The sequence below is a fragment of the Typopeltis vanoorti genome, chromosome 22 (assembly GCF_054136105.1).
Source record: "Typopeltis vanoorti isolate ZY-2024b chromosome 22, IOZ_Tvanoo_1.0, whole genome shotgun sequence".
NCBI classification, from domain to species: domain Eukaryota; kingdom Metazoa; phylum Arthropoda; class Arachnida; order Uropygi; family Thelyphonidae; genus Typopeltis; species Typopeltis vanoorti.
The window spans coordinates 87224667-87244822 of NC_143570.1; the positions used below are offsets into that span (position 1 = coordinate 87224667).

General features: G+C 36.7%; 1 protein-coding gene across 1 annotated transcript in view; it reads right to left on the reverse strand.

Annotated features, from left to right (window-relative positions):
• The window catches only part of LOC150094544 (integrin alpha-PS1-like), a 397822-nt gene that overhangs the window by 66573 nt on the left and 311093 nt on the right, over positions 1-20156 (reverse strand). Inside the window, exon 19 of the mRNA XM_090412091.1 lies at positions 5921-6023. Coding sequence (XP_090268217.1) covers positions 5921-6023 — 103 coding nt within the window. The remainder of the gene's footprint in view (positions 1-5920; positions 6024-20156) is intronic.

Below are 20156 nucleotides of genomic sequence, written 5' to 3' on the forward strand. Positions count from 1 at the left end.
ATGCCAATGACCTCTACTACAGGAACGTTTGTAAAGAGAGAGGTGACATCTAAGCTGGCTAGAAGATCATTATCCAATATCTTGATGTTTTTTTTTTAACTTTTCCACAAAATGTCTGGAGTTTTTAATGTAACTCTCTGAGTTGTGGATGTGTTGCTGTAAGAGTTTCGAGAGATATTTTGACAATAAGTAGGTAGGAGAGTTGATTGCATCAACGATTGGGTGTAAAGGAATACCATCTTTGTGCACTTTTGGCACACCATAGAGTCTCGGAGTTAAAGGATGCATCGATTTTAGTTTTTTAATCAAGTCTGTTGGCCAGTTGGATAAATTGCATAGTAATTCATTGGTATCATTGTGGTTTTTTAATGTTGGATCTTTTGTTAAAAGACGGCATACAGACAAGTCAGATAGTAGATGGTTGACTTTGTCCTCATAGTCCTTTGAGTTCAGTATTACAGTACTGTTTCCTTTATCTGCTTTAAGTATTATGATGTCTTTGTTGTTTTTTAAATTACGAATAGTTCTTCTAATGAGGAGAAGTTTTGTTTTGTGGAATATGCAGAAGAAAGTACTATACAACTTTTTAGTCTTAGATCATTTGCTGTGTGAGGCGGTAATAATGAGATTCCTTTTTCTAGCCTACAGATGAAATCTACCTTAGGAATCTGTTGAGGAGCTATTGCATAGTTGAAACCTTTTTTGAGAATATCGATTTCAGGTTTCTTTAAGATGTGGTTTGAGAAATTAATAATAACTTGGTTGTCTGGTAGAGAAGGTTTAGACTCATTGTGGGTGGTATAAAGGTGGTTAAATTTTTTAATCTGGGTCTGTCTGCTTTTGTTAAAAGCTTTGGTGAAACTTGTATTAATCATTTTATCTAAGACTTGCCAAATTTCCTCATCTAAAGAGCTGGAGAGATCCATGAACAGTTCATAACATTGTGAGTCAATTTGACTAAGCACAAATCTTGTGTGATGTAACCTTTCACGAATGAGTAACATCGATGTCTTCAAATAAATATTTTTAGCTTGTCTAGTATTGAAACGAGGTTTAAGATCTTAAGTACCTTGTTCCCACAAGATATAACCTCATTGTTTGCTCACTGCCTAAACTCCAACTACTTTTCTTGGAAAAATAAGATCTATCAACAATTAACAGGCTTAGCAATGGGGAGCCCACTCTCACCTTCATGTGCTGACCTCTTTATGGAAGACTTAGAAAACAAAATCTTATTGCAAATTTTTCCTAAACCTAAAATTTGGTCTAGATATGTGGACGATATCTTCAATAACAAAGATGACAATAACAATAACAAAGATGACATATCTGATTTTCTCAAAAAGATCAATGCCTTCCATCATTCTATTAAATTCACTCTAGAACTTGAAAGAGAAAAACAACTACCGTTTTTAGACATCTTAATCAAAAACAAATTGACGGCAGTATAAATCTATCGGTGTACAGAAAACTGACCAATACAGGTCGCTACCTACATTTCAACTCCTCCCACCACATCTCACATAAACTCAGCATTGTACACATGTTAAAGAAAAGAGCGATTCGCATCACAACGGACAACAAGACCCTTCAAGATGAGTTAAAATTTATTTCCAACAATTTGTACTTGAACGGATATCCAAGAAGACTAGTCACTAAAATCCTTTTCTCTGAACCACCACAAAGAGAACAAGAAGATATTCAATATATAAAAACGATTGCAATTCTGTTTGTAAGTGGCATCTCCAACAAGCTTGCCAATCTCCTCAAACAACATAAAATAAGAGTAACATTCAAACCAATAGAATCTATTAGCAAACTACTAAGATCTCCAAAAGACAACCATCCTTTCTACAAATATGCTGGAGTTTATAATATTCCATGCTCATGTGGCTCTAGTTACATCGGACAGACTTCGAGAACCCTCGAAATCAGGAAAAAGGAGCACATTGGCTATTGTCAAAAACAACAGACAGGACATTTCTGGCCTATCGTCTCATTTCTCTACAACTAACCATGTCATCGAGTGGGACAAAAGTTGTTCCCCTTACATAGAGGAAGATTACCATTCAAGAATTTTCAAAGAGGCAGCCACAGTCGCCCGTTCTACTGTCAACCTTAACAGAAATCAAGGCCTAATACTTCCAGAGATATGGAAAACCCTAATCAGAACCTTAAAAATGGGAGAAATGAACTTTAATACAAACTATAGAAAGTTCCTCAGCAACAGCTAGCTGATCTTGTACACGCGATACGTGTTTCACTCACGTTCGATACTATTTTATTTGTAATTATTCTAGTCAGTTTTTTACAGTTATTCTTGTCAGTTTGCAGTTACGCATAATTGTGAGATTGTTTAAACCTCTATGTAATCCCTGAAGATGCCAACAGATAAGTGTGGCGAAACTAGTTGGTTCAGTTAATAAAATTGATCAACACTTGATCGGTAAACCAAAAAATATTATTATTTACTAATTTATGATCAAGAAAATAACCTTCATGATGGACAGTTACTAGTTATTATTAACATCTAATCTGCACATTCAGGAGGAGAACACATAAAAAATATCAAAAATCGTTATTGATCATGTTGTTGTTGTCGAAAATGGTATCTTCACCCTTGTTCGAAATTCAATAGCATACAGAAAATTTGAAATAGGAGGAGATCATCATTCAGTTTTGATTAGGACAAATCCAGTATCATACTATATGAAGGATTTAAAAATGAACAAAGTGGTGCATCTTTCAGAGATGCACTCTGTTGACACACTCAAAATGTACCAATATTATATTCAGAAAAAAAATGAACTTTGAAAAGAAAAAACTTTGGAAGCAAAGTTTTGGCATATTCTGAATAAAAGTTTGAAAAATCAAACTTTTAATTTCATTGTGCACTTCAAGAAATTAAAAAGGAAGTCCTGGAAAAGAAACACATATTAAAAGTTCCTAACAAGTTAGTCAGTGGGTGCACAAGAGAATATAGGAAAAAATATAAGAACACTAAGCTGTGTGTAAAATAGCTAAATGGAAGATTTTGTTAAGACAAATATCACAAAGGTGTCAAAATGTTCTGGACTTATAAATGGAGAAACAAGTACTGTAAAAGGAATGAGAAATGATAAAAGAAATGATGAAAGCTGAAGATATTCTAGATGACTGCAGTAATTACTTTGAATGATTGCTCAATGAATCAAGAAATGACAGACCAGTGGTATAAAATCTTCAAAATGAATGCAATCAGGAGTACCTTTCAATACTTTAGGTAAGAAAAAACCCAACAGAAATCCAAAATACAGAAAGGCAACTAGAGTAAATGACAATTGACCAGATATGCCCAAATATGAAGCTATATAAATGTTTTATTGTGGCTACACTATATAAAAAGCCATGGTCAAAATTAAAGAATTTTTCAACTGAGTGTTCCATAAGATTTATGCAAGCAAGTGTAAGCAAGAAAAAATGTGGAAAAGAAACTTGAAGAACAAGATCAGTTTAGACCAAATAAGAGTAGCTAGGATCAGATTTCCACTTGAAGATAAATAGTCGAGAAATAACAGAAATATGAAAAGGATCTTTTAAAAAAAGCTCTAAAAGTTTTGTAGATCTAGAACAGGGCATATGATAAGGTGCCAAGAGGAAAACTATTCAAAAAACACCACTACTACTACAGTTAGATCAGATAAACAAGACATTATGCAGATCAATGCACAATCTATATTTAAGCCGGAATTGAAGCAGGTATACAGGAAAATTATGTTAAATCAGGTATAGGATAAGGGTATACATGCTATTTCAATATTATTATTCATCATTTATATGGATCATATTATGCAGGAAAGTGGCAGTAAACCCTATATCAAAATGGGAAATCTTAACCTTAACTCTTTGCTTTATGCAATGATGTTATACTCCTAAATAAATATAGTTCAAACTTTTCAAACTCCTTAATGAAACTGGACAATTATAGTAACAATGTGCATGAAAATCAATAATAAAAACTATGAAAATAAGCAGGAACATGGAAAATGTCAACTTCATTCTCAATAAAGAATCTGTAAAAGAATCAAATTACTTCAGTTTTAGATGTAATGTTTAGTAAAAATTGCAAACTAAAGATGGAAATAGATAACAGAATAAGCAAAGCTAGTACAGTGGGAAGCCAACTGAATAAATTTATATGGATTAAGAGAAGAAACTATAGAAAACACTCTACTAGTAGTATACAAGACAGTCTTCCACACATCCCATCAAAACAATCACTCTTTACTCTCTCTGCTATGGTGCACTTCTCTCTTCATTCTGATCATCCCTGTTTCCCTGATTTTCATTTATATTCTTATCATCCCCACCGTTTTGCACTACATCACTTAGCTCTGCTTTAATCACTTCATCACCTTTGTATCCATCCCTTTCTCGTCCTTCCACAACCTTCTTCTCATCCTCTATTTCTGATCTTAGTGGTACAAATTTCATATAAACCCTGTGCACTCTTATTAAACAGCAATTGTTCCAAATGAGAAACACCAAACCCATTCAAATGCATCCATCAGCTTTGAACTATTCTAACTTCCCTTCAAATTCATTCCATACATTTACAAATTGAACACTCTGTCTGCTACAATTCAGTCATCTTGTCATTCAGTATCGTTGCTCTTCTCAGTTCACTACTATCATATCTGGGCAGCAAACTAACCACTTTCCGAATGACATTATTACCCTTCACTTCCTGCAGTAACTTCTTCAAATCCTTTTCCACATTCTTTGTCTCTCTCTCTCTATTCAAGTCATTTGTGCCAACCACTACCACTAATTCTGACACCTGTTCTTTCCTTCATGCAAAGCATCTGATATTTAATTTTTTGTACCACCTGTAAAACATGTCTTGTGCACTTTTTTTTTTACCACACCTTTAACGGTTGAGTCACTATATAAAACAAACATATTGAGGAGGACATTGACCATGAGAGATAAAAGTGTGGTGGTTCCACTGTATAAAGCTCTATTCAGACCACATCTGGATTTCTATGCTTGGATCTAGTTACAGAGATTTGAAGGGAATGAAGTACCTTGGAGAGAGTGCAGAGATGGATAGCAAAAAAATGATATCAGGATTGTGCAATGTTCATTATAAGTATAGACTGAGGGCATGCAGATTGCAGAGTTTGGTGGATCAAAGACAAAGGGGAGGGGGGATATGATTGAGACATTTAAGCTGTTGAAGGTTATTATCAGATTAACACTGAGGAGATTTTTTTCATATGGTAGAATGAAAAAAGGGGAAGGAACATGGATGGACAAGGGGCCATCCCTGGAAGTTACAAGATGAAGCAGTGAGTAAAATCGTAAGAAGCAAGTTTTTTATATGGAATGCCTTGCCTGAGAGAGTGGTGAAAGTGCAAATGGTGGATGAATTTAAGGAGTGGCACAATACTTTGTATTCACTACTGCTGATCTCCCACAATGAGTCTCCTGAATACACAGAGGTCAAGAAAATAATAAATCAGATTAAAGTATGATTTGTCAAATTAGAGTAATCCCTCAATTATCAACTCTTGCTGATAAATCAATTTGATGATCATAACGAGGTACGGTTACATATAGAACCATGTAACCGTAACCAGGGTCGGTTTTATCATTAAGTGACCCTAGACAATCGCCTATGGGCTTATGTTTGTGTGAGTATGACAAAATATATATAGAGAGAGAGAATGTATAGGGGTGCCTAAATTTTCTTTGCCTAGGGGCATCAGATACTCTTGGACCGGCCCTGACCATAACTCAAGGTACGGTTACATGGTTCTCTGTCTGAAGCCAGGTGACATGATAACCTATTCAGAGAGGGGGTGGGGATTGATTATTTGAAAGGTGAATAATTCAGATATCATTATAATGTACAGAAACAGAAAGAATACAAAAATACCTCATACGTATGAATCACTTCACTTCCTACATCATCTTGAAATTTTATATCGCTTATAGTCTTCAGATCTCCTCCATAAAATACCTGTTCTGGACTTGATGCCCTAACAAAAAAAAATAAAATAAAATAAATAAATGAATAATAATAAATAAAATAAAATAAAAAAATAAACAAAAACTTAATCATAACATTCAGAATACAGGTCAGCATCCCTCTCAATATTGCAGCAATCATCTTGGTTACCTTCACCACCTTTGCAATATATTCCTGTATTTCAGGTTTCTATCAATAATCATCATCATCATTATTATATGGGCACCTCCAAGGAGTCTGAAGACTCATTACTGAAGACCCAATCTATCCACACAATCTATCATACCTCTCCTTGAACCCCTTAACAGAAAAAGCACTCACAACTGATTCTGGCAATCCACTTCACTCATTTGCCACACTCCAAGCAAAAAATCTAGTTCTCACACTTCTGACCACACTTTTATTCAACTACCAGGGATGACCCCTTGTTCTGGTAACTAGCCAAGTGCTGAAACATTTCCCCTGCATCTATCCTATAAAATCCTTTAAGCAACATAAATGTTTTTATCATATTCCCTCTTTCTCTCCTATCAACCAACTTCTGCAATCCACACACCTTCAATCTATCCTCACAGGGAACATTCCACAGGACATTCACCATCTTGGTCACACACCTCTGAATCCTCTCCACCACTTCCTCATCCCCCCCAAGAAACCCAGGGGACCAGATGAGCACAGTAATCCAGATGTGTGCGTATCAAGGCCTTATAAAGAGTAATTACAACTTCTTTATTTCTACTAGTTAATGTGTTCTTCACTAGCCAAGAAATCTTAAGGGCTAATTTAGCAACCTTAGCAATATCTCCTCTAAACTTTAACTCTCTGTCTACCACCAACCCTAAATCTCTAGCTTCATCTATTTCCTGGAGTACAGTGCTATCAATGTGATATGATACACAGCTTGTAATCTATTTATCCGAAAATGCATAAACTTACATTTCTCAACATTAAACTGACACCCATTAACTTTTGCCCATACTGACAGCTTATTTAAATCTTCCTGCAACTCTCCACGTTGACTTGATTAACTATTACTCTACCTAATTTAGCATCATCAGCAAACAACTGAATATATATGTGGAATTATAAGGCTGGTGATTATGACAAGCTTAGGAGACAACATCGAGCTATAACATGGAACGAGGAGTTGAGTGGTAAGGAAATAAATGCTGCATGGGAACTTACAAAGAAATACATAACAGCATCAGTGTGCGAATGTATTCCAAAGGCCAAAAGGCTGAATAATGTATGTGTGAAATGGATGAATGTGGAGCTTAAGCATGAAATCTGGAAAAAGAAAGCACTTTGTAGGAAGTAAAAGATGAATAATGGTAATCAGTCACATGAAGAATATAAAGAACAAGCAGGAGAGTGACTCAGTTAGTAAGGAAAACAAAAGTAGAGTATGAGCAGAAATTGGCAAATCAGGCTAAGAAAAACCTTAGAGTTTTTTTTTTTTTTTTTTTTTTTTTTTTTTTTTTTTTTTTTTAGATATGTGGCAAGTAGAAGGAAGAATGATCATGGAAAGATGAAGTTAAGGGATAAAAGTGGTAGAATGGTAACTGCTGCAGAAGACATTGTTGAGGTATTCAGTGATCAATTTATAAGTGTGTTTCATCCTGATCAGGGTGGAATCATGAGGAACTTGAGTGTAGAGGACATAGGAGAGGATAGTTCAATTGCAAGTGAGCAGGAGGTATTTGAGGAAATAAATAACCTTGATGTTAATAAGGCGATAGGATTTAATGACATATCACCATGCATCTTAAGGGAATGTTCCAGGGAACTGGCAGTAGCATTGGCATGCCTGTTTAATAAGAGTTTTGCAACAGCAAAGGTTCCAAGGGAGTGGAAGGAGGGTAAAATTGTTCCACTGCATAAAGGCAGTGATAAGGCTATAGCTTCAAATTATAGGCTAGTCTGTATATCTGGATTGTGGTGAAGGTCCTGGAGAGATTGGTGAGAAATATGATACAGAAATGGGTTGATAACAGCAGTATTCTATGTGGTTATCAGCATGGGTTTGTTAAGGGGAGATCATGTTTCACTAACTTACTTATGTACTATAACAAGGTAAAAAATACCTTGGACAGAGGAGATGCATATACAGTAGTGTACTTGGATTTTGCAAAGGCTTTGGACAGACTGCCACATGACAAGCTCTTAAATAAATTGAAACAGATGGGATTGGATAACAGACTTCTGCGCAGTAACTGGCTGTCAAATAGGTATCAGAAAGTTGTATATATTGGAGTGTAGTAGGTCACCAGTGGTGTGCCGCAGGGGTCAGTTTTGGGGCCATTGCTGTTCAATTTGCATGTTAATGATATTGGGTTGGGTTTAACTAGTGATATCCAGCTGTTTGCAGATTATGCAAAACAGGGGAGAGCAATGCACAGTCAGGCTGGTGTTGATGCCATACAAGAGGACTTGAATAGATTGCATGAATGGGCAGGTAAGTGGAACTATCAGTTCAATGTTGCCAAGTGCAAGGTTTTGAGATTTCATAAGGAACGATAGGATGCAAAGTATACACTTGGTGGGGAAACTTTAAGAAGTAGAGGAGATGAGAGATCTAGGAGTGATGGTGGACAAGGACCTGAAATTCAGGGGCCACATTGCACAAGTCGTGAAGACATGACATCGAATAATGGCAATGATGTAGAGAACTCTGACATGCAGAAATAGAGAGGTTATGATTCCATTGTGTAAGGCCTTGATCAGGCCTCATATGGATTATTGTGGAGAGATTTGGTTGCCAGGTTTTCATGGTGATGAGGATATGTTGGAAAGGGGTACAGAGAAGATTCACAAAGGTAGTCAGTGGTCTTTGGAATGTGGAGTACGAGTACAGATTGAGAGAATGTAAGTTGCAAAGCCTTATGAATAGGAGGAAGAGGGGGGGGGAGATATGATTGAGACATAAGCTGGTTAGGGGTTGTAATCGGGTAGACATGGAAGAGATTTTTCATAGAATGAGAGAGGGGAGTAGAGCAAGAGGCCATTGCTGGAAATTGTATAAGGAGGGTGTGAGCAAAGGAGTGAGAAGCAGGTTCTTTGCATGGAGGGTAGTTGATGAGTGGAATGCATTGCCTGAGCGTGTTGTGGATGTGGAGAAATTTGAATCAGTTTAAGATGCAGTTGGAAGAGCATTGTATGCAATAGTGAGTACCTCCCAGGATGAGTCTGACTTCATGGAGGTCAAATGTTAATAATAATAATATTTCCATTAACTTTTGCCCATACTGACAGCCTATTTAAATCTTCCTGCAAGCTTTCCACATTGCCTTGATTAACTATTACTCTATCTAATTTAACAGCATCAGCAAGCAACTGAATATTTACTTTCAGGTTATTTCTTATATCATTTATACACCCTCTGTCTAAAAAGAAACTGAACTTTTGATAGAAAATAAAACGCAGGCCAGTTATAATTATGCAAATCATTTATCTCAATCAATATACTCTCCCTCAGCTTCGATACAGCATTTGGCACGGTCAATTAATTGATGAAATGAGTTTTTTTATATCGGTTTTTGGGATACTGTTGAGGATCATGGTTACCGCTCCTTGAACGTTTTCAATGGTGTCGTATCGCTTTCCTTTCATTGGCAAATGAAGTCGGGGGAAGAGAAAGAAGTCACAGGATGCTAAATCAGGTGAACACGGACAGTGATCCAACACACGAATTGGTTTTTCACCAAAGACTGTCTCCAAAGATATTCATGCCGTACATGACGAATTCTCGCTATCAATCGCTTCAAAACTTTGAGATAAAACTCACCACTGACCGTTTGGTCAGGCGGAACGAATTCTTTATGGATAATGTCCTTGGAATCATAGAAACAAATCAGCATTGTCTTTACTTTTGACTTCGCCAAGTGACTTTTTTTCGGATGCCACTCTTCTGGTGATCTCCACTCAGCACTCTGGCACTTTGTTTTGGGCTCATACCCAAAACACCATGTTTCTACACCAGTAGCAATCATTTCAAGGAAGTTTGAGTCCTTACGAGTGGTTTTAATGAGGTCCTTGCAGTGTTCAATTTGATACATTTTTTGGTCATCGGTCAACTTGTGGGGAACAAATCGCGAATTCAATTTACGAAGGCCCAAACTCTCGGTCAAAATGTTGTGCACAGTTGATTTTGGAATCCCTAATTCATCTTCAATCAATATCAAAGACGATTTCAGGTTTTCTTTGATGAAATTATGCACTTTTTGGATGTTAACTTCGCTCTGTCCAGTTTTTGGATGGCCCGGCTTTTCATCGTCCTCAAGTGTCTCACAACCACTTTGAAATATCTTAAACCACTCATAAACTTGAGTGCGGGATAAGCATTCATCACCGTATGCTTTTTGAAGCATTTGATGTGTTTTGGTAAAACTTTTAGCAAGTTTAACACAAAAGTCAATCAGCTCTGTTTGAAACTCATTTTCCGACCGTTCGTCAAAACACACTGTCACTTTTGGAACTATAACTCGGCTTCTAATGAAACAAAGTTATAAACAGTTGAAACAACACTAATGAAGGTTGCCGCTTTCAACAACAAAAAATATACAACAGGTGGTGCCACTAGTTTCTTATATTTTCCAAAAGTTCGGTTTCTTTTTGGACAGAGGGTGTATACAAATTCAACATGTGACTAGTGGTGTGCCATAAAGTTGAGCAATGGTCCCAGCACTCAACTTTGTGGTACACCACTAGTCACCTGTTTTTGCCTCAATTCTATCCTTCCATATACCACTTTTGATATCTGTCCAGCAGCTATCCTCTTATCCACTTAACAAGTGTCATATCCATCCCTATTTGTTCTAATTTGCATAACAGAGTTCCATGTGGTATTCTGTCAAATTCTTTTGCAAAATCCAGCAGAATTACCATATAGCCATTTACTTTATCTAACTCTGCTATTACTCTATTATAAAAAGTTAGTAAATTACTAAGGCATGACCAATCTTTCACAAAGGCATGTTGCCCCTCATACAGCATCATATTTTTATACACCCATTCTTGAATTCTCTTTTTTATCAATTTTTCTAGTACTTTTACCACCACCTGAGATACTGACTGGTCTATAATTTGCTACTGTAGTCTTCAAACCTCCCTTATGCAAGGGAATTATTTTGCTCTCTTTCAACTCCCTTGGAACTCTACCAGAGATGAGACTTCAAGAGCCTAGTCAGAGGCATTGCCAGTTCCCTTGTACATTCTCGCAAAACCCTAGCTGATATCCCATCTAATCACACAGCTGTATTTACATTGAGATTCTGCAATATCCTAAGAACCTGCAAATTCATCCACCTCTGTTCCTACATTAGTGTCTGTCACATATTTAAAGCAGTAACCTCACTAGTAAGAAATATGCTTGCAAAGTGGTCACTCAGTAAATCAACTATTTTATCTGCTTCTGTAACCTTGTGACCATCATCACTCATTAAGACTAATCTTCCATAATGAATGATATAATCACGTAATCACAAGAAAGATATTTATTTAACCAAATATTTCGGTCTGGAAATATTTGGTTAAATAAATATCTTTCTTGTGATTACGTGATTATATCATTCAGTCTTATGTCGCAAGTATCCTTAAAACAACAAAATCTTCCATAATCATTCTTCCTCTTACTTGCCACATAATGAAAGAACTCTTTGGGATTTCCTTTGGCCTGCTCAGCTAGATTCTTCTCATAATCTGATTTTACATTCCTTGCCATGCTGCTCACCTTTTTTGCCTGAGTCTTGTAATGTTCATGAGTTTGCTGGTCATCTTTCTCCCTATATACCCTCCACATCATTTTCTTCTACAGCTTGTGTTTAATGATATTACGCATCTATATAACTCCTACCTGATTAACCCTCCTTACCTTAGGTATACAATTGAATATTGCTTCCACTACATGACCCTTAACTATATCCTATGCACTACTAACATCCTTACCCTGCAATGTTTTATGCCATGGTACAGATTTGAGTTTTTTCTTAAGTATGTCATAATCACTTGCATTGTATTCCTTGTGTTGTAAAATCTTCCAAGTTGCTTTCACCAATTGGAGGCAATGTGGTCACAATGGTTATGGATAGCTCTTCTGATCCTATGACCAGGTCCAATACTCTCAACACCCCTAGTCCCTTCCATTACATGCTGTCTCAACTAATTATCTCTCAGTAGGTGTATAAATTTCATTTCCTTCCTACCATGTGATTTTTCTTAATTCCAGTCTATATTTCCATAGTTGAAGTCCCCCATAATAATCACTTGACCTGTACTTATTGTACTATTTAGCCATGCATGTCTTCCAGATCATCCATGGAACACCCTGGCCTATAGCAACAACTGATGATATTTTGTCTTACTATCCTTAATCTCATACCAGATTGCTTCAAATGAACAACCACCCTCCTGCCTGTCTCCTATTCTTTTTGGCTGCAATTCATCTGCTATCATCAGCAGTACCCCCCCCCCCATCCTATCTTATTTTCCCTGAAAATACTAAAAACCCTTCAAATTCTATCCCTGTAATTATATCATCTGCTGTTAGCCAAGTCTCAACTAATCCCTATAACTTTTGGAGATTTTGCACTAACCAATGCCAAAAACTCCTCCCTCTTCTTCCTGATACTTTTAGCATTTTTATATAGATGAATATGTTATGAATTTACAGTTTAATGACCTGTGTATATATTTTACTGTAAATAATATTTGATTGATTCGATTATTTATTTGAATATACTGAGTGATTTATGACGTCTACAAGAATAATTAAAGATAAGGTTTATTTGTATTGAGTTGAACCCCTTCAAGTCTGAGATCAGTAACAGCATTTCAACATTCAAAATAGATGAATACACCAGAAAAAGGGAAATTATCAATTCAAGATCCACTAAGCATTAAAATGGCAAATTAGGAGGCTAAAACAAGTACTATGCAATCAGCCAAATCTGAATCAGAACGATTGTTTCCTCTCCCCAAAAAAAGTTTGTGAGATTCTTATCATATGTAATCATCAAAAATAGTTTTCAATAATATTTTTAATAATATTAATTTCTAACATGCAGCAACAGATTTTAATTGGTAAACCAACTGTTGTATGTACCTTGTATTCCCATTCCTTTGATTTGCTTGTTTCTACTCACTGATGATGATGTATTGTTATTTTCAGTAAGAAATACCGGAGAGGGCGCTAGTGAGTCAAGCGCTGTGGACGTTTCTAAAAAGAGCTCCTGATTGAGATAAGTTATTCTAGGAATAATTAAGTATATATGCATAATTGTTTGAGTAAGAGTGGCTGTAAACGTTGTGCGCTATCGGTATTATTAGTGTGGGGGACTTTTCTTGCCTAAACTAAATTACAAAATCGTTATTATTAGACCTAGTAACCTGCAGAGAAAAAAAAATGGCAGCGGCATTGTCATTCCATGATTTTAATTTAGATTTCAGTCGTTTCTTTAAGTGTGAGGTCTGTTATATGTATTCCTTCGATTACATAAATGATTTGTGGATGTTTAGCACAGATGGAAGAAGGGTGTGTGCGAAGTGTGACCTGAACGAGGAACTGATGAATGCAAATATGAAATTGATGACAGAAAGTGTTAGTAACGAGAATGTCGCGGGGAAACATGAGTGCACATTTGAAAGAGAAGGATGGCGAGAAAGAGAGGCGAAAAAATGTTAAAAAATCAGTAAAAAAGAAAAAGAGCGATTTGAAAACCGTAACGGATGTTAAAAGGGACAAAAGAAAACGAAATTGAGAGAACAAATGAAACTAGAAATGGCGTGACGCAGAAATCAAAAGTGAAAAAAAACGAAAGAATGAATGATAGTGAAAAAAGAATGAATGATGGCGAAAGTTGGACGAATGTTAGACCGAAAGTACAGAAACAAAGAAAGATAAATGAGAGTGAAAGTGAGAAGAATGATAGCGAAAGTTGGAAGTATGTTGGACCAAAAGTACGGAAACAAAGAAGGATGAATGAGGTGAAAGTGAGAAGAGGGGATCGAGAGTTAGAAAGATTTAATGATAGAGAGAATGTGTCGTGAGATTCGGAAGTTGAATTGCATTGGATGAGGCAAGAAATGAAATGGATGTGGAATGAAATTAAGAAAATTCAGGTCAAAACTATTAAAATAAATCATGATGGCATGAAAGAGTTAACGAAAGATGAGCAAGTGGTGTTGTATGGCGACTCCATTATTAAAGGTGTGCTAGAGGATAGAAAGCACAAGGTATGTTTTCCAGGTGGTAAAATGAGTAGAGTGATTGAGGCATTGGATATGAGGCAGGAGCAAGCAAAAGAGTTAATAGTATTAATTGGTACAAATGATTTGAGAGAGGACAAAGAGTGTGTCAGAATGGATATCAGGAGGCTGCTTGGAAGGATAAAACAGAATAGTGTGACAGGAAGGGTAGTCAGTGTGTTGCCTAGGTATGATTGTGGTGAAATGAGGCAGAGAGCAAGGATTATGAATGATATTCTGGCTGAAATGTGTGAGGAGATGGGAGTACAGTTTATTAATGTGTGGAATGAGTTTGAGGGATGAAGTGAGCTGTATGGGAGCGAGACTGCATTTGAGTGGTTATGGTGTGAGTCGCTTGGAGAGACTGCTGCTGGAAGGTAGAGAAGTGAATAGAGAGAATGAATCAGATCGAGAGGGGAGTGATGTGGAAGAGCAGGAGAGTAAGACAGGAGAGATTGAAGAAGTGGATATGAATGGGGAAGTGAGTGGTATGAGTATAGAAAATGAGAGAATGGGTGTGCAAGAGGAGCAGGGAAACGGGGAGGCTCAGGGTGGACAGGGGTACACAGCATGAGAAAGGTGGATACTCCAAGAGGAGGTGAGAGCATGTGTAGGTAGGAAAGGAATGGGATGACCAGGGATCAAGAGGTAACAGTTGGAATTGAAAAGGGTTCTAAAATGAAGAAGCATAAAGGGAAATGGCCCCAGTCTAGCATGGAGAGATCACATCGAGTGAGTGGTATCAGTGGAACTAGCTGTAGATCCAGAAATGAGCTGTTGTGTTTGTATACCAATGCTAGAAGTATAAGAAACAAGGCAGATGAAATGGTTGTACTAATTGCGTCTGTTCACCCAAAGATTATTGGAATAAGTGAGACATGGTTGGAAGAGGATGACATCCTGACAGGAATAGAGATGGAAGGGTATGATGTGTTTCGTGAGGATAGAAGGAGTAAAAAGGGAGGGGAGTGCTATTGATGATAGAGAAAGAATTATGTCCATATAAAGTAGAGATGCAAAACGGAAATAGTGCCAGTGGTTTTGAGGCAGTGTGGTGTGAGATAGAGGTGAATGGAATCAAATACTTGGTGGGATGTTGTTATAGACGTACTGTGGATGTGATAGTGAAAATGTATAGTCAAATTAGCCAAGCAAATAAGAAAAGGGTGATTTTAATTATGGCAATATAGACTGGAATGATGAGATAGCAACTGGAAGTAAAGAAAATGAGTTTCTCGAGTTTTTGAAGGATAACCACCTCAGACAGTATGTAACAGAGGGTACATGAGGATTAAGGGTCTTGGATTTGGTCATCTCATCAGAGGATGTAATTATAAATGAGGTGTCAAATCATCCACCAATTGGTGAGAGTGACCATGAGGCGATTACCTGGGTGGTTGCCAGCAGTGCAAGGACCCCTGTGAGAAAAGGGGGTATATGTGGAACTACAAGGGAGGGGGGGATTATGAAAAGCTCAGGAGACAGCTTGCAGGTGTAGCATGGAATGAGGAGTTAGCTGGAAAAGAGATCAATGCAGCTTGGGGGATTTTCAAATCATCCTTCAAATGATTTCAAATCAGATATAAATTACATGATAACCACAATAATTACTTTAATTTCATTAAAGTAATTATTGTGGTTATCATGTAATTTACTGTTTAAATTTAAGGGACGACTCCCACAGTGTTTCCCTTAGTGAGAACAAAATCATTATTGAAGTATACCTTTATCCATTACTTATGATGCACTGTTCCTCCTTTCATCTAGTTATCTATGTATTCCTAGTATTCGCAAAGAAGTAAATGCATTCCATTTGCCACTCATCATCCAAAAATTCTCTTCACGATTTCTGACAATTCTTTTTCTTGCCAGGAGATGAAGAGAGTAAAGTTTATACTACTTTCCTTGTCTCTTCCACTTCCTCTAGTATCAGTCCACTGAGAGAGAGAGAGAGTATGCAGCTTCCATTAGTTGATCCCAGATTGCAAGACTTTATATTTAGTTGCATTAAACGGTCAACCCATTCCATAGCTTGCCTGTCCAGTTTATTCAACTCCTTCTGAAAAGCAACCACATTGGCACTATGATAACCTTCCCCAGCTTCACTTCATCCACAAACAACCAAATATCCCACTTTAATTCACTGACAATGGCATAGACAAAAGTTAAACAGTAGAGATCTAAGTACTGAGTCCTGTGGTCCACTTGTGACATTCTGCTTTCTTGACACCACTACCTTGTATACAGCTCTCTGGTATCTATCAGATAGCCAGTCTCCAATATGGTTTGCTAAACTGGTATATAAATCCATATATTATAACTTAAATATCAACTTATCATGTGGCACTATGTCAAATGAATTTGTAAAAATAAAAAAAAATGGCAATATATACTTTTCTCTCATCAGCAGCTCTGGTTACTTTATATAACAGGCAAGCATATTACTGAAACAAGAAAACCTCTTAACAAGTGCTGACCCTTATACATATCATCCTCATCTGCCCAATGCCATCTACGATCTCCCATCAATTTCTCCAAGATCTTAACCACAAGAAGAAAACAAACTGGTCTACAATTTGACACTTTCATTCTACCACCACCTTCATGTAATGAAATTATCTTACCTTCTTCCACTCCTTGGACACCTTTTCCCATAGCCAGACTTTCACTGAAAAGGCAGGTTAATAGAGTTGTCAGTTCCTTAACATACTGCCTTAAGACACATAGTGAAATTCCATCCAGTCCCACTGTGTTATTGAGATCCATAGTACTTAGTATTTGAAACATATTCTCCTCATGCACTTCTAAGCTTTGAACCCTCACCATCTCTCTAATACTAAAACTTACTTTTTGAGAATGAAATAAAAGTGATCACTCACTCCACTTTGTTATATGCATTGGTCACTCACCGCATTTTCATCTATCTTTCTTCCACAACAATCATTTCTTCTCCTACTGGCCCACATAATAAAATAATTCCTTGGGATTTTCCTTGACTTGGGGGCTAATATCTTCTCATGTTCCAATTTTATCTTACTATGCTAGTCACTTTCCTAGCATAGCATAATAAATTCCCTCTATACTTTTTCAAAATCTCTTTCACATCTGCCGTATGAATTCATTAGTCATCCACTTTATACCAAAACATTATATTTAGTTGTGTTCATGTAGGAGAAATTAAAATAACAAATAACCTTTCAATGAAAATTCAGCTAAGGCAAACTGATCACCGTTTCTATATTTCATTTGTTTCATCTCATTGCTAATCTATTTTCTATGGGTGTTTGGTCACTAATCTCTTTATAAGTGTTTGGTTACATCACCAAAACACTATCTGTGTGTTCAAGCATTGCTGGATACCCAGTGTTTATTATTAATGCTCCTCCAGAAGAGTCCAAGGACTCATCAAGGGAGAGGATTCTTTAATTCATTCATAGAAATATCTACCCAATCACTCAACATATTCACTGATGATGATGATGCATTCACAACATTTAACAGTAACCTATTCCACACTAACAACATGCTATGAGAACAATCTGGACTTCACAATCCCCCTATGCTACAAGTTTATTTTGCTCATGTATCTCTCTTTGAGTACACATATATATTGAGTAAATTCAGAATAGGAAACGGCATGTAGTAGTAGTAGAGCAATGGAATTTCTAGAATTCTTGAGGGACAAATGTCTTAGGCAACACATAGAAGGAACAGATGTCAGGTTAGTGAACTGGATTGGAGATCGGCTTTCTGATAGAAATCAGAAAGTGGCAGTATCCCAAGGAAAAAATTAAATTTTGTTTGTGTTTATAAATAATAACAATGCTTGCAACATTATATAAATGCAATACAACATGTTAAAGGTTATAGCTTATGTTTTGACATTGATTGAATAGTTAATAATTGTAATTGTTCGATTAATGCTTTAGATTACGAAACAAATGCACTGCGATCTAAGGAAGTGTCAGAATTATCACATTCGGCCAATTGCAGCTAGACTCTCTGATATTCGTTTGCGCTTCTCATTGCATTGCACTTTACAAGCGATTCCAATACTGCTCGTTTGGGCAGAGTATCGTATGCTTGCTTGTGCTATTGAGGAAACTTTTATTATTGGTGCGTGTTCGTGGTGAGGGTGAACTATTTTTTGTAAATCTTATTTTATTTTGTTAAAATAACATATAATTATTTATTATAGATACAAGGTTGAATTATGAAGAGCGTCACTGTTGAAAATATGAAAAGAATTATATTTTTTCAATTATCGTTACATGAAACAAATGCACTGCAATCTAACGCAGTGTGAAAATTATCGCGCCAATTGCAGCTAGCTTTACCAATATTCGTTTGCGCTTCTCATTGCATGTTACAAGTGATTCTGACACTGCTCGTTTGGGCAGCGTATCATACACTTGCGCGCATTATTTCTGTGAGATGCAAAACTTTTATTATTGGTGTTTGTTCGTGGTGAGGGTGAAATATTTTCAATAAAGCAGTTTTTTAATATGTAAATTTATTTATTAATAAATTGGTTACTGATTAGGAAAAAAAAGATTTTTTTTAAATTTGTATATGCAGCACCCCCACTTAAAATTTTCACCAGCCGCCACTGATACATAGGCTAATAACCCATATAATCCCACGCCTGAGTCCCCATTGACATTCCAATATTTTAAGCACCTCCATTTCTTCAACCTCTATTCTCCTATCAATGTCACATCCAACATTGCAACATGACCACCTAGATATTACACCCTTGCAAAATGATCACTCAGTAAATCAACTATTTGGTTTGTTTCAGTTATCTCCCCACCATCAGAACTTTTTAAAAGCATCCTTCCATAGTCTCATTCCTCCTTTTACTTGCCACATAGCAAAAGAGCAAGTTCTTTAGGATTTCCTTTGGCATCATCAGCTAGCTTTCTATCATAATTAGCTTTGGCCTTCCTTACCATACAGGTCATCCATCTTATCTGTACATTGTACTGCTCATAGGTATGCTAATTTTTTTCTTTATATTCCCTCCACAACTTTTTCTTTGTCTACAACTCCTGCTTAATGATGCTATTCATCCATCTAACTCCTACCTGATTTATCCTTCTGACTTTGGATATACAGTTCTGATACTGCTTTCTTCAAACACCCCCTTGTCAACCTGCTATGCATTACCAACAACTCTTTCCCTCCAAATACTTACACCATGGCGATGCTGAAAGCTGACTCCTCAACCTTGTGATAATCACCTGCTTTGCAATTCCACATATATCTTCTTATATTTTTTTTTCCCGGGTCAAGACTATGATCACTTTTGCAAAAGAAGAGGCAGCATATCTACATTGGTTACTGTTCTCTGAATCTTGTTATGACAAGATTCAGACCTCTCGAACCTATCCATTATAACGACGTATCTCAAACCATGTTCCCTTAATTACATGCTGTCTCAAGTAATTATCTCTCCATAACTGTATAAATTCCATTTCCTTCCTTTCCTCCTTTTGACTGTTCCTCCAATCTATATCCCCATAGTTGAAATTCCCATAATCATTGAGTATTACTCAACCCGCATCATTGCAGGTTGAGTAATACTCAAACTTGCTGATTTCCTGAATTCTTTCTCCATTAAGATATACTTGTTTCTCAGGAGCTTTCCTGTGTGGGGTTGAAAAGATTAGCAGCAGTATATCACATTGGTGGAACTGTACTCCAGGCGATTGATGAGGCCAGGGACTTGGGAGAGTTGATGGATAGGGAGTTGAAGTTTGGAGGGCACATCGCAAAAGTGGCCTAAATCAGCTCTCAAATCACTTGGATGCTGAAGAATACTTTGACGAGCAGAGATAAGCAAGTTATTGTTCCACTGTATTGAGCCTTGATAAGACCCCATCTTGATTACCGTGCCCAA